The sequence below is a fragment of the Stegodyphus dumicola genome, chromosome 12 (assembly GCF_044657685.1).
Source record: "Stegodyphus dumicola isolate Sdum_Otavi_A_Nest chromosome 12, ASM4465768v1".
In the NCBI taxonomy this organism is placed as follows: domain Eukaryota; kingdom Metazoa; phylum Arthropoda; class Arachnida; order Araneae; family Eresidae; genus Stegodyphus; species Stegodyphus dumicola.
Genome location: NC_140779.1, coordinates 63,656,186 through 63,672,747, shown reverse-complemented (window position 1 = coordinate 63,672,747; position 16,562 = coordinate 63,656,186). Strand labels below are relative to the sequence as shown.

The 16,562-nt window shown below is 30.8% G+C and overlaps 1 protein-coding gene across 2 annotated transcripts in view; it reads right to left on the bottom strand.

Moving 5' to 3' along the window:
- LOC118200031 (locomotion-related protein Hikaru genki-like) overlaps window positions 1-16,562 on the bottom strand; it is a 292,672-nt gene that overhangs the window by 55,342 nt on the left and 220,768 nt on the right. For both annotated transcript variants that reach the window (XM_085806489.1, XM_085806488.1), the window contains one exon: window positions 6,513-6,672. In XM_085806489.1, coding sequence (XP_085662615.1) covers window positions 6,513-6,672 — 160 coding nt within the window. The remainder of the gene's footprint in view (window positions 1-6,512; window positions 6,673-16,562) is intronic.

Genomic DNA, 16,562 nt, shown 5'->3' with positions numbered 1-16,562 from the left:
AGTCACCTAGAATATCTCTATTATGTTTGAATGGTAATGCAACTGAATAACGACCTGATGTGTCTCTAAAATGCGAGTTTTTAAAATGTTCTTCACAAAGTTTTTCTTCATTTGTTAAAGGTTGTACATTTGGAAACTTTTCTAACTCCCAGAAAGAATTTACTAACTCATCTGTGTTTGTATTCAAATGATTTACATATACTGGATCAAAATTTGTAGATTCAAAATTTGTAGTACCCGAAATTATCCATCCCAACCTCGAATTTAGAGCAAATGGTAGATCAGGACCACGTTTGACAATTTCTCCCGTCATTAAATGCAGAAATACATTTACTCCAAATAAAATGTCAACTGGTTGTGACTTGTAAAATAATGGATTAGCTAATTGTAAATCACTGAAGTTATCGAAGATGATTGATGGCAAAGATACATAGGGAATGTTATCTGTCACCTTGTCCAGTACAAACGCTGATGTTGATATACGAATATCACTTTTAAAATGAGAAGTGAATACTAAATCGACTTCCCCATTACTTATAGTATTAAATTCTCCTAGACATGATACAGAAATGGAATTATCTTTCACTCGTAATCCTAATTTCTTCACACAATCTCTTGAAATAAATGATCTCTGAGATCCAGTGTCACATAAACATCTACACTTCACAAACTGTTGCTTAGAATTTTGAACTTTTATTAAAGCAGTACACAATAAAATGTGACTGGTTTGATTATCTTTTGCATTCGAATCATAATGAGAGGCACAAACTGTGGCTGAAACGTCCTTAGGACTCGTTAATTCATCTCTTTTAATGATAGATTGCGTAGGCGGAGATATACTGTTTAACTGAGTTTTATTCTTTGAATTATTTACAATGTGCAAAATACTGTGATGCTTCTTAAAGCAATGTTGACATGTATTTAAACTCTTGCATTTTTTGAGCAAGTGCATATTAGATAAACAATTAAAACAGTAACGATTAGATTTTACAAAATCTATCCTTTGCTGAACCGACAAATTTAGAAATTTCGAACATTTGGCTAAACTATGATCTTCTTTACAATAACCACAACCCAAAGTAGCAACCAGAACATTATTCTTATTTTGAAACACAGATTTAGGTACCTTATTACTTGTTGATTTGCTATTTTGAAGTGTTCTTGCATAGTTTTTTAGGAATTCAATTAAAGTCGTAAGTTTTGGAATTTCATTAGATTTTAACTGACGTTCCCACCATAATTTTGTAGCAGGGTCTAATTTTTGAAAAATTAAATAAGTCATTAAAGTGTCACCAAAATTATCAATGGTTTGATTCAATACTTCTAAAGAACGAATTATTTCATTAATATTGTCAACTAAATTTAAAATAGCAAATGCTGATTCATTTTGAATAGTTGGTAAACTTAAAAAACGTTTAATATATGCAAAAATTTGTTCTCTCTTATTTGAATATCTTTCGTCTAACAGATTCCATGCTATTTCAAAATTACAATCCGAAATTTGAATGGTTTGAATAATGCGATATGCTTCACCTTTCAACGAAGCCTTCAAATACTGCAATTTTTGAGCATTAGATAAATTTGTATTATTTCTTATACAAGCACTGAAAAGATCTTTAAAAGCTATCCATTCTGTAATATTACCACCAAAAGTCGGTAATGTTAACTTGGGTAATTTAATATTGTCAAGAACCTGTTCTGAAATTACACTATTAGAATTATTTTTATTATTTTGATTTTTTAATATTTTTTCACCTTTAAATTTCCACAAATAAATTTTATCTGTGTACTCCTGAACATTATCTATTTCGTTTTCTAATTCTTTAGTATCTGTAATTAAACTTTCGATTTCAGAATCAAGCTTCCTTAACTCAGTTTCTTTTTGTTTCAATAATTTGACACATTCCTCTAGTTCTATTAAATTAATTTCATCTGCAGTTAAAATAGTTTCAATTTTCTTTACATAATTAGTAACACTCCTGCGTAAGACCGCTCTTTTTGTTTTAAAAGTTATAAGTTCACTCATAATTGATCAATTCAAAAACAGAAATTGTTCTTAAATCACTTAACACTATTATTAAAATGAAATCGAATTCTATGTTGTATTACAACATTGTTCTTAAAATTTAACAACAAATTAAACGAAATTTTGTTCAAAATCCACTTACCTCACAAAGTGGATAATTTTCACAAACCATATGCAAATTTGAGTTGTTAGAATACACTTAGAACAGTCACTATCTTCACTAGCTCTCCGGCTAGACTTTTGACCAACAATATATGTTCTATTAAACTTAATATGTTTCACAAACTATAATCAATCAACAAATGGACTGTATTCCTACACTTTTATTAAATTACACTTGTCAGCGATGCAAAATAATTGATACAAAATAAGCGAGCCATTCTACATGGCTGTCACAAACACAATTCTATCAATCAATTATCTTGTTGCCACACATAAAGTTCAAAACTAAAGGAAGAAAAACAAAAGGAATTTACGCTGTTTGCAACAATAAAATGAAGCAAACGATACTCACATAAACAACATGAAAATAGAAAGAAAAGGGTTTATATAAAATAAGCTTTTATTTAAAATATAATATAATTAACGAATTAAAAGAAGAAAAATAATTTATCGTATATTTTAGTGGGAAAAAGAAAATTAATAATTCGCTTTTCAAAACTCATCTACAATTTTATATCACTAAAAACAAAATCGTGGGAGCCTTAATAACGAATTTTATTAATTGAATTGCATTGCCAAAATTATAAGTCATATCTCTGTATAAAGTGTTTCAAGATCAATCGCCCGTTTTATTCTTACGGATATATAATTACAAATGAATTTTTTAAAGATAATTATTTAATTTCTTGTTACCATTAAACTATATGATAAATTATTTTTATCTTTTAACTCATTAATGATTTTATGAGTTTAATTTTATAAGACTATTTTTAATTAAAAAAACTGTAACACTTTTTGTAAAATGCACAATTTGCCTGTTAATATTTTGTCAACATTTACCCGATTATTTTAGATTGAATTGTACCATGTATATAGGAGCACAGGTTTTCAATTTATAAGAAGATCAGGCATTCCATAAGCATATAGCTGTTATATGAAGAAAGTTTTTCCTTGAATCATTTCGTAGTCTATCGTCCTCACACGGTTTTACCAATGCAACGAGTTTAGCGGATACTGGATATAACCGGCGCTCACTAATGTGAAGCATTTTTTGGAGGCCGGATATAAACGGAGCTATTGTGAGAAGATTGATAATAACCACCAAAACATAAAATGCGTTCTTACAAATAGAGAAAATCATGAATATCCCCATGCAGCCAGTCCATTTACTGAATTTTGAGCCTGGATCAAAATACCAATACTCGACGGCTTTGTCCGCTAGGCCGAAATGCTTGTTGGAGGGCATAAATTACATGCAACTAAAGATGGGATGTATTTGCATTCCCTTTTATGCGAACCATCCAGTATGCACAGCAACAATTACCATGAAAACGTATTTATAGTTTCTTATGTATCGCATTAAGTGCGGACAATTATTGGTACTATCAGTTCGACTCTATTATTTACATATCAGATTAATAAATATTTGAGCTGAAAATTTTTGATACTTCAAAAATCGTATTTACCTTTAAATTATTTCAGTATTCTGAAATAAATTAAAATATTCTGAATTGTTCAGTCTGAAATACAGTGTTAAGGAAAGGAAATAAAACAAGTTAACGTTTATCTCCACTGTAGCCACCAATGTTTTTTAAAAGCAAAATTCCTTAACATTCCTTTTTCGGAGAAGTTAACAGCATTCTTTTTCAAATAGGTGCTTTAAGCAGTAAAAAAAAATCCGTTCTTTTCTTTAAGCAGAAAAGCGCAATGACATCTCTGCTTTCAAAAATTATATGCTTGAGAGACCAGCAATAAAAGATATATCTCCAGAAATGTTAGAAAACAATTTTTTATTTAAAGAATTTAATACAAAGCATAAACTGAAAGGCTAAAATTTATCAAAAATGATCCCCTTTTTTTGTTCGTTTTATCCCTCCGAAAACAGTTTTGAAAAGCTGCCTTTCATGGGACAATTTTTTTTTATCTTCGCATAAAGGAAAAATTAAGAATAAATATTGGAAGAATAAAAGAGAAGTTAGAAAAACGAGTTGAAGAACTAATGTGTAGAACTTTAGCAAGCGATACAAAGCCCAGAATGAAAGGTATAAGTTTGACAAAGCTTTCAATAAACTTTGTGGGAAAAATTCTAAACTAAACAAGGAAAAAGAAACGGATGATTAGTGTTGAGAAACTTCATTTTCACGAAGCTTTAGCATAAGAATTTTCAGGAAGGTGAGGTAAATACAAAGAACCCATTTATCATAGAAGGCTTCTGTCAGACTCAAAGAATGAACCTCAAAAAACGCATAAAAAGTTACTTTCCAAGTGGTCTTCATTTTAATATTTACCATAACTTAATTAAAGCATTGATAAATAGTTTTATCTTTACGTAGGCAGATGTGTGGCAATGGATTTCTGGGAAGTTTTTCCTGTAACGCATTTATAGTTACTTTGCAAAGGAATGGCAATTAAGTAATTACTACTTATTTGTGTACCATCAAATTTTTTATTTCTTTGGAAATAAAATTTAGTGATAAATTGTTCTAGAAAGCACATTTTTTCTGCAAAAAAACTCTTAAACATAAAACTTTTAAATTATTCATAACATTGAAATTTAAATTTTATTCGCACAGGATGCCCTTATTAGAATGGAATTTATAGATCTAAACATTGGTCTTCCTCAAGTAACATTTTGCTGGAAATTTAATGAAATTTGAGTCACAATTTTTCATTCTATTTAGCATTAATAATATAAGTACTAGTAATTTATATATTCTATGAAATAATTGCTAAACGTATTAATAATTATATTTGATTAATAAAATATTAACGATTTAAAGATTCAAAAAAGGTTCTATAGTACATTATCGGATATTCCAAAAAATACAATATGAACATAGTTTTAAAATAATATGACAGAATATAAGGTCATCGGATAACAATAAAAATAATTTCAAGATTAATAAGGTAAGATGAATGAATTCAGTATATATAGTAAGCTATGTAATTCAATATACAATGTGCATACGTTTTGATTGCATAGGGAAATATGAAGAAAGGGTTATCATTGACTAGGTTAGATTAGACTATCTGAATATCGCAAAACACACTAGGGATATCTGCTTAACGGGAGGGCTTTTTAAGGAAAACTGGCTCGGATCCAAATGCGAAAAAACCATATAAACCAACCATGCCACCAGTCCTTACTCCTGGGTTCGAATCCGAGTGGAACTAGCAACATTCAGTGGTCTGATCAACTCGGCCACTAGTGGAGTATATCATAAACCCATAATTTTAGCTTAGGTAAGTTTCCAAATTTTTACTAATGTTTACATTAAATATGTGAAACTGAATGTTTTGATGACACATGTTTGATGAAGTGTAGTAATGAGATAAGCCTTTATCACAATAAAATTAATTAAACATAAAAAGGTTCTTTTTTTTATACGGTTAAAATTTACCCAACTTATCACTGGTTAAAGTTTTGAAGGATACTATACAAATACCTGCAGTAGGTAGTTATGCTTTTGCCTTTTTGAATGGAAATTTTTAAAAGATAGGTTTTACATCAGAAGGCAGATGAATGAAAACGAGAACTTAAAATCCCCATTCCAAAGAATGGTTGATTCGGAAATATTTTAGGTGATGCAATTCAGTTCTTCAGTTTGGCCATTAGCATACTGAATAAAGTGGTCATCGCATTAACTTTTGGTGGCATCTGAAATGTGTAGGTAACAGCTTGGGCGATTAAAGGTTGCTAACTCTGGCGACTAAGCCTTTTGGCTGTTTTAACAAGGAATTGTCGAAAAACATAAATGATCAGTTTTAAAATCGGATTGTAGCTTTTAATTCATATTAAATTTTTTATTCTTTATTTAATTCGTATAAAAGTTCCAAAATGTTCATATAAATATTCTGGTATCTAAAAAATTAAAACTGTTTATTTATGATACTGGAAGCAACAAAATATATACGAGGGATCAAAATATCAGTTATTAAAAAAGCATTGTTCTAAAATAATCTATTTTATTTGCTGACAGCAGAAAATAATTCCAGTATGCATTAGTATCGCTCTTTTTTCAAGAAATTCATTATTAAGGTACTTTTAAAGTCTTGTCCACAATTATATAATGAGATTATCGTTACATTATTGTGACAGACGCAGATCGTTAATTTAGCAAAATTCCTCATATATTGGAAAATAATAAATAAATGAAAGAATCAGTTTTGAATCGGAATTTAAAACTGTGCTAGTTGTTTAAATGTACAAATAAATCTCATGTAGTCTTGTATTCACAGAGCTCATGACAAAATGAGAGCGTTTCAAGAACTGTAAAATAATTACGTCTAAATTACATTAACAAATTAATTGCTATTAAATTACCTGTGGGTAGCTGTCCATGTCCAGTTGGGATTACCATCTTGTCTCTGCATCAGACAGTCAAAATGGATAATAGAATTTGGTAGAATAATCACTTGTCCTGATTTCGTTATTCCAGCGTCCCCAGAAACTACATTGTAAACAATGGTTGGTGGCACATCCGCTAAGGATCGAATAAAATAATCTTTGATTTAATATGTTCATATTTCTTTGAAATGTCTATGTTTCAGATTTTTAAGAACAAAAAAGAAACACGTTTAAACAGCAAAAACATTTTATTTCTTAAAGAATCGCATAACACTGAAATATTATGTTTACATTAGGATTTCTTGAATTAATTTCATATAACTTTTAAAACACAGGGTTATTAAAATGATTCATCAAATTTGAAATCCTTTCGTATTCAGGTAAAGTAATCAAATATCTTAGTGTTTGACATTCGAGCATGTAGACCTTTTTGCAATATGTCATATAGCAGACATACAAGTCCCACTTTCAACTTGATTAGTTTACAGCAGAAAGCGTTTTATGTTTTAGAATATACAAAGAGATTATTAATTTCTTTATACGAGGTTACGAGGTGCAGTCCAAAAGCGGTAAAATACAGATATATTCCTTCTGAACAAAGCATACTAGGATGATATCCGAATTTGCGAACATCAGTTCGCTTGGGTAAAAGCAAGAACACCAGGACAGGAAGAAGTGACCGACATACCACAGCTCACTATTTGTTTCACAATCAGTTTATTTGCGCAGAAGGAGAACCACCAGATAAGCATAGAAAATTGTCATGCCCTTGTTGAGCAGAAATAGGATTCACACAATCTATCTTTTCTGACAAAGTACATAGATATTTCAAAGATGAAAGTATACAGACAGCTTTTTCTTTCTAGAGTATAATGACCGGTATGTTGTATATTATATTGTAATAAACGAAAGATGATTCAGAAAAAATTCCTTTTCAAGAAAGTGAGGGTTCCATCTCATTAGCCTAAAGAGGTAGTGGCAGTTTGAATGATGAGATTGACGTCATTGGATTGGCCGACATGCCAAAGATAGTTTAGTATTATTCAGAAGGCGATCAAATTCTTTCTGCTTTACGTCTGGCTATTTTTCCCTTTTGAGGGATATGTTAAAAACAATTTTTTATAGCTCACTAACAGCAACATTTAAGGAGCTCCATGACCACATTACTCTTCCGGGAATTACTAGTTTGGCCTTGAAATTTCAAAGTTCCCCAAATGTCATGAATAAGTGCTATTTTCTTGACTATAATTCCTAAATTACCGTATCTTGAACCCAGATGCTTTTTCTTCCAATATACATTCAACTCGAAATCGGATTGATTAAGATATAGCAGAAAATTTCATGTGTAACGAATGAGAAAACCATCCTTCAATACGAAATTTTACATCCACAACCCAAGGGCAGTAACAGTGTTTTGTGGTGCTCATTAAAAGGGATATATTACAACGCGTGTGGAAGAAATTGGGGTACAGTTTGGACCTGTGTCGTATAACAAGAAAAATTCTCATCGAATATTTATTGTTATTTTGACTAATACTGGAATATCTTTTAATTCATTTCAGGTAATAATCATTATTTCATTTGCCATATTTTATGAAATTCAGTGCTTTAAAACCCAATGAATCATCTGCAATCCTCTAAATTACATTCTCTTCATCATCAGATCAGTGTAGTTTGAATTCAATTTTACACAGAGTTTATATTTTTTCATTTGCCATATTTTATGAAATTCAGTGCTTTAAAACCCGATGAATCAACTGCAAACCTCTAAATTACATTCTCTTCATCATCAGATCAGTGTAGTTTGAATTCAATTTTACACAGAGTTTATATTTTTTGAAAAAGCATCTACGGTAATTCTATAGATTTCCATTTCTAACATACTGCTAAATCAGGAGTACTAGATCAGGTAAATTATAACTTAATATTAGAAAAAGAAATTTTTCAATAGCAATTAACATTAAAGATCGCAGCAATTCTCTCACCAAATACCTGTTTAATACACTAATAGAAGTAGAAACACGCAAGAGCTGTTGATTCCTTTTTGATGACAGATTCTCTAGTGGAGATCACTATTAAATGAGTCTAACTCTTGTCTGAGTCCAGTGAGAGCAGTGTTAACTGTGGCCGGATAATAGAAAGCAGTTATACGTGGCCAGATATTAAATAGCCTTATATTCAATTAAAAAACATTATTCAACTGAACAAAATTGATACATTTAGGATACATTAAACGTCTTTTAAATTTCTCTTTGTTAAATCGGAATATTACTTAAGGAAAAGAATTAGCACGTTTTAGAATGTTCTAATTTTCACACATAATATATCATTGTTCTGATTACTATTAAAATAATCCTTTTTTAATCCTTTCAATAGTATTAAAACTCTTACTTATAAGGGTAGAGTTTATATTTATGGTATATATATATATATACATATATATATATATATATACACATATATCTATTATATTTATGGTATATATATATATATATATATTTCTTATTTTTCGTGTTCATTGCAAAATAATACAGTTGAGAAAAATCAAATGAATAAATGAATGAAAAAATTTTGAAATAATAAAATGTCTGGGAATTTATGAAGATTTCTTACGTTCATTTACGAGCTCGTATTTTCAAATGTTTTATTTCTTTTTGTTTTACGTTACGAGTTACATAAGAAAACTTATTGAAAATATAATACATATACGAGTATACGTAATACATCTAAACTGTTTATTTTAATTTTAAGAAAACATTTGCTAGAAAGAACTGTATTTATTTATCAGCATTCTTTTCAATGTTTCTCATAATACCGCTAAATAATATCCAAAAAGAGGACAACTGAAGGTAAAATAACAATATATATTTTAAAATTGTTAAAATTAACATGTTTGCATCAAATTAAACTTTCAATAGGAAAGAATCAACGTACTGGTTTAAAAGAACAGCCATTGACTCCGAAGAGAAAGTCTTCAATTTAGTATGTGAATTTATTCTTTATCAGCCCGAAAACATATACTTGACATCTTAGAAGCGATTTTTGTAGAACGTACAATTATTATGAGAGTTCTTATTGCAATCATAATCCTTTCTTCGAATTATAAACTATCTTAGAACCTTCTGGTAAAAAAATAAAACGAGTATATAAATGTTTCCTTTATCTTTTATTACTTTAATTCTATTATACATAACTTATAAACTTATAACGTAACATGTAAAATATATTGATAAATCGATTCTAAAAGTATAAGTTCTAATAAGCTTTTCCCAGAATAACTACACAAAAGTAAGAAGTGCTAAGGTGTGGCTTGTTGCCGATAATCATTTATCAGTCAACGGAACCTAATTTTATAGGTTATTAATGATGCGAAACATAACAGTTCGTAGTATATATTATTCATCGAAAAACATTTTTCGCATGGGAAAATCGTCTTTCCTGTGTTTGTCATTTCATATGCACGTCAGCTACTACTTATGATTTATAATGGTTTTCTTTAGTTTGTTCTGAAGAAAAATGGATTCCTGCAATATTTATAGGGATTAAGATCAATAATATAGTAAATTATTCTTTTAGGTAATAGATAAAAAGATAAATTATTCATTCATAAGTATCGATACAAAATAAATAATCTTTCATAAGTAAGTGCCTTAAGTTTATTTTACAATATTTTATTGATATATTGATTAGATTTTACTCCTATCATGGAAAATGCTATTAAAATAGAATTCAGACCAGTTGTTACTAGGAGAAAATGCATCAAAATGAGTTTGGTAGATTGATTTATAGTTTATTTCCGCTTTCCCCGATGCCCGTGCTCTAAGTGCAACATTTAGCACATTCAGCTGCCAATCAAAAGCTGTAGAGATTGAATTCTGGTAAGGTGATAGCCGCTTTTACATATTTCGTGTTCTGAATATCCTGAAGTCTCTACAGCGATGGCGAGTGGATTTGATCGACTGGATCTCATTCCCCTCCCTCAAATCGCTGTTTAAATGGGGAAGAACGTAAGGAAATTTTTCCTTCCCCCACTGGTGAAACGATTCGGAAGACCGGAGAGTTCCTAACTGAATGTTCTTATTTCCTGCTCCCAAAAAGTTATGGTTTTACAAATTAATGTTTCAAAATACGGGAGAGATATCTCGTTTAGGAATGATGTCTTTATGGAAGAATTTTTTGAAAACGAATTGATTTGTATCTACATTACACGAAAGTAATATCACGAAACCTCCGAGCAAGCAACTTGTACAGCGACCTTTGAAAGGAACATATTATCATATTCAAAAACTGAAGTACCAGTTGGTTACTTGGAAGTTTCATGATATTGTTTCGAGATGGTGGAAATCTTCCTTTAGTCTTCAGGTATGTTACCCACTTCGTAATTGGTATTTTATTACGAAAACTGTCCTTTAGTATGCGAACTTACAAATTTAATTTTCAAATTTTATTTTAAATCAATTTTATTTTTATCAATAATGTATCAATTGATATGTATATAAAGTTTCTAGATAATTTCATTATTGAGCATATCATTATTGACCATCATTATTGATGCATAGCACAGAAACAGATAGTACCCAGAATTACGAGATACTATACTCACGTGAGAAAAATATGTACCTTGAAGCAATTTTCTGAAAATGACTTTAAATCTGGCATCTTAAAATTGGAGTTTCGTATCACTTTGAAATTTTCAGAGATTATAGTAATAATATTGCACATGCTTTTAAAACAATAATGATAAAGAATATTAATTAGATAATTTTGTATAACTTTTTTAAAATATGCTAGAGTACGACTTTAAATAGAGAAGAGATTTTTTATCCTTCGCGATTTTGGTTGGTCATCTTGTGATCACAGAGACTCGATTTCGACTGAGGTAGGTTTTCATATTATGTATTTATACGTCGCATAAATTCTTTTTTTTTTCTGCATTTTCATAAAAATAGTTTTTCTCTTTTTAGCATTGGTTACATTTATTTTTTTATCAACTTGATTTGTTTCCTTGCTGAAAAGAATTATTTGTAAAAAAATTACTCTTAATATAGAAGTCTTCTATCATTCATTTTACAAGTACTATTTCCTGTATTATTCCTTAGTATTCATTTTGTTAATTCTATTTTTTCTTTCCTATATATTTAGTGAATTACGTATGCCTGATCGAAGGCTAGACTACACTAGAGAAAGGTTTTTAAAATTAATGACGGATCTTTTTATGCGTAGCTTGTCTACAGCTTCCTATTTTGCCAGGACATGTCATTCTTCCCAAAGCAAAGAAATACCTTTCTGGTGTTAAAATGCCATCCATTATTATTTATTGATGTTCCGCACATGCTTTCTTTCGAAAAGGTATCTTAGAGGGTACCCTACGTGAGTAAAACTCAGGTATATTGCAGAGCAAAATGGTGAAGAAATAAATGATGGGCAGAAGAATTGCTTCGGTCACAGAAAGAAATTGATTCAGATTATCAGCTAAGTCTACTGTGAAGAACTTTATTAACACTGCTTTTCTACTTTCTATTTTGTTTATTGCTGTTCCGTGAAGTTGTAACAGACATAGAAGAAAACTGCATTGGATTTTCTCAGAGCGTTAGAAGAGAAGAGAAATATATATAAAACATTACAAGCATTGTAACATACAAATTTGATTCGGGTGATGAGGAAAAAAGGTCTGTCTATAACAGATGCCTGTAAGCATTCAAAGGTAATAAAAAAAGTATTTATCCTTAATATTGCTTTAAAGTATTATATTTTTGTGAGCTTCCTCTGCAATAAGAAAGAAATTTGCTAGAATTTGTCATTTAGCTATTTTGTCTCCCGACAATTAAAATAGAAATTAAATTCTCTTTTTCCCTGATTTTAATAAATGTTCAGGAAGTGCAATTAACCAAAAAGGCAACGGACTTTCAGAATAATAGATTGCTTAACGTCAAACTACATTGTTTTTGCTCTTACGGGTACAAGGAATAAAATAATCCTGATGTCAGAGATCTTGCATCTATGAATGGGAAGGAAATGAAATACCTGAACGGCCTTCAGGGCTTTTGAGTTACATACAACGTGCTCTTGATGTCTAGTAAAAAAAGTTTTATATATTCTTAGCTGAAAAAAACACCAGTGATTCTTCCCAATGCAGAAATTCAAAATGTTTTTCATATTCAGTATACCTGAACATGAATGTAATCTGCATTGATGTCGTGAGGAGAAAGTTTTGTTACATGTTGCAATATACTCCTATATGGAGATTAGAAAGACATTTTCTCTTTTCTTACCGCGTGCTTTTGTGACGTAACTGAAAGCGCGTCCGGCTTGCAATCGGGAAGTTCGGAGTTCGAGTTCTGGCCTAGGCGTTGATAATCTTTCCTGTTTTCCAATCTGAAATAAGCATAATGGCATCTGCAGTGGCGTCGGAACTAAAAAATGTGAACCATAATTCCTTGTCTCTAAGACTTGGTGACTGGATCCTCTCTTCCATAGTTGTCGTTTTAGTGTGGTAGAAGTTATTTTCTCCCTTCTCATTGCATATTTTCGCTGTGTTATTAAAGTACTCTCGGTTAGCAATCAGGAGGTCCGGAGTTCGAGTCCCAGCAAGGACGTCGCCACTTTTCACGATTCTTGCTCCGAAATAAAATTATTAATTTTCTCTACGCGTTACTTCCATTACTGTCGGAGAAAATTTCAATGAGCATTTAACTTCAGTCACACACTGAAGAACGTAGGAAGTCATTTTGTTTAACACAGCGTAAATTCTATTATACACGTTATGAAACACATGCAACTGCTGCAAAGCATAATACATGTATAAGTATCGCGTACACATGCTACAGCAAAGCAGGTACAGTTACATCAAATACTTGTTCCAACGAAGCAGCTATATTTATTGCATACATCTTCTAAAACGAAGTATAACGGTTTCTTGAGGAGGCTCATCAATGAGCCCAGACTGCATCTTCTTTTAGCCCACAGAAAAACGCTAGGTGAATGCACGTCTCATAATTTATAATAACAGACTCATACATTAATAGCTTATACCCTTTCAATGCATCATGTAATAAAATCTTCGTAAAAGAAGGAGCAAATATCTTCGGCAAAATGATAGTAACTTACATCCTTCTGAACAATTTTCGGGCACCTTCACTAAACTGAAGCAGAGCTTTTTCTTGCATTATGTTCAATTATAGTACAGTAGTTATTATGGTATCCAAGAAAATATAGGAAGACAGCGCCAAAATGTTATGAATTTATAAGTTCACTTATAGCATAATTAGAATGTGCAACCTGACTTCCGAGACCCTCCCAGAAAGTTTTAATTAAAGGTGACAAATCTCATTGCTAATTTTCAACTTCTTTCGAAATGACTTCATATGCAGTATATTCAGTATTCTGAGCTGTTGTTCATACTGGTGCCAATCCTCGGTTATTGTGTAGAGTTTTAAGGTTTTAAGGTTAACAGGGAACATAAAGAATGTGTGATGCCTTCGCCTGGATTCCAATTGCTAGCAGGTCGTGCTTTGCAATAATACGACGAAAGCACGCGGTAAGGAGAGAGAAAATACCTCATACTTGGAAATAATACTTTGTATATTATGAAGCTCTACTTTGTTATATGTTTACGTGCTACGACCTACATTTCGAGAGCTTTTATATGGCCTATTTTAGCTTTAACTTTTGTACCAAGGAGCAACTTATTACTGTCAGTGCCTGCACAGTATGCTTTATTTAGCAAATGTTTAAGAATATATACTGACATTATAAACATACATTGTATTCAAGTAGAAATTATACTTATTTCAAACTGAGTTTCAATAATTTTGCATAGGGAACACAATCGACACCTCTAATTCACCAGCATTAGTTTATTTTATCATTAGTAGGTTATTCAATGCTGTGATTATCTACAGGGGAAAATGCGAATGCACAGAGCGCATAATTTTAAAGATTTTAAAGGAAAGATGTAAGAGGTTATCGTATCATCCCTCACGAGTGCTTTCATAATGTGACAGATTAGCATTCTTTTCTAGCACTGAAAGATCAGTGGTTCGAATCGCAGAAGAGATATAGTTTTATGCTTCTCATACAGTAGATGATTAACATGTTTATCTAACATTGGTTAAGAACTGTGGTTAAAATTGCGACGAGATTCTTCGCATTTTCATTCAGTCAATGTGTTTTACTTAGTTTTGGGTTTTCCCTACTTTTAATTCATTTTTTAATTGTCCGTATTCCACTTCCTTTTGGATTATTCGTATTTTTCATTCATTTTAAATTACCCTTTTTTTCATTTATTTTTGCTTAGCCTCATTTTTCTCATTTTTGATTATCATTAGTTTTACTTCCTTTATTATTATTTTTTTACTTATTTAATTATTCGTATTTTCACTCTTTTTAGGATTAACCATAATTTTCTCTCACTTTCGTTTTAGCCGTATGTTTGACTCAGTTTTGAATTATCCATGTTTTTCGTTCACTTTTAGATTATCTTTATTTTTCTCTCATTCTTAATATAGCCTCTTAAAATGAGTAATAGTGCACAATGATTACTCATTTTAAAGTTACTTGCATATTTACTGATATTTTTATTATCGGTATTTTTCACTCATTTTTAGAATATAAGTTTCTCCCATTTTTAGATGAAAAGTACTTCTTACTTATTTTTGGATTAACGTATTTAATCTTATTTATTAACACGAAATTCTGAAAATACACTGATGGAAACTGAAATCTCAACACCAAAAAGAAATCAGTTTAGAGAGGTGAAATGTGGATAAGCGTTTGTCAAGATAACATATTTATTTGAATAATGTTTTACGGTCACAGTATGCCTGATAAAAACTATTTAAAATGTGAAATGATGGTAAATCAATAAACGCTGTTTTTCCCAAGATGCTGAAAGCAAGCTTGTGAATGCACATGCACTGTGTCGTACATGTGTCGTATCCTATTTCGTGGGACAGCCTTCCATGTCTGTTGTACTTGGTCATTCAAATCAACAATGGTCCATGCTGGTTGTAGAAGACGCTCGTTTTGTAGACCATTCATGTCCCATACATGCTTAACGAGAGAAATATGGGGTGATCTCGCAGGCCAAGGTAACATAACGAAACCCTGTAAAGGACCTTAGGGGATAGCTGCGGTGTGGAGAGCAGCCTTAACCTGTTGCAAAATGCCTTTTGGAATACTGCTTCAGACTGATAGCACAACCGGCGCAATCAGCAGTCTTAGGTACCAATTTTCTGTCAAGATATGTAAGATAATGATGAGAGTGCTCCTGTTGTCATAGGAAATTGATCTCCATACCATAGCTCCTGGTGTAAGTCTAGTGGGTGTACAACACAAACAGCTTGGTTCCAAGCGCTCATTTCGCCTCCTTCGAACCAACATACAACCATCACTGGCACCAAGAAAGTAACGACTGTCATCTGTAATAACAACAGATCTCTACTCCTTCCTCCATATTATTCGCGATATAAAATTGTAGGTGAATTTTGTAAATTGAATTATTTAATTTCTTGTGCCAATTAATCTAGATGATAATTTTTTCTACTTTTAATTCATTAATTATTTAATGAGTTTTAAATAAAAGCTTTCTTTTCAAAAATAAAAAAAATTGTTAATAAATTAAATTTTTTTAAAAAATTTTAATTCAAAAATTTTTTTAGAATTGTTTTTAGAACCTCAAGAGATTTGAAAGAATGAAACTTATTTTAGTCTATGAAGCTTAAACATGAAGAAATATTTTACCAGATTCCTGCTCGAAAACGTCAAATGATTTCCACGAATAAATTTAAGCCTTTATGATTTAAATATGCCCTGATTAATGTGGTTTGGGAAACGCAATAACCTAATTATACCCTCGTTGATTTAATTTTATTTTAGATAAATTAATTAAAGACTAGAATCTTTATAATTAAGTTTAGCTGTCAAAAATATGCCATAAACTAATTAGTGGAATCACTATAATTAAAGATTTGTTCTTGGACATTAAAAAGAGAAGAGTATTTTTGCATTTTTATTAAAAGTCGAGTG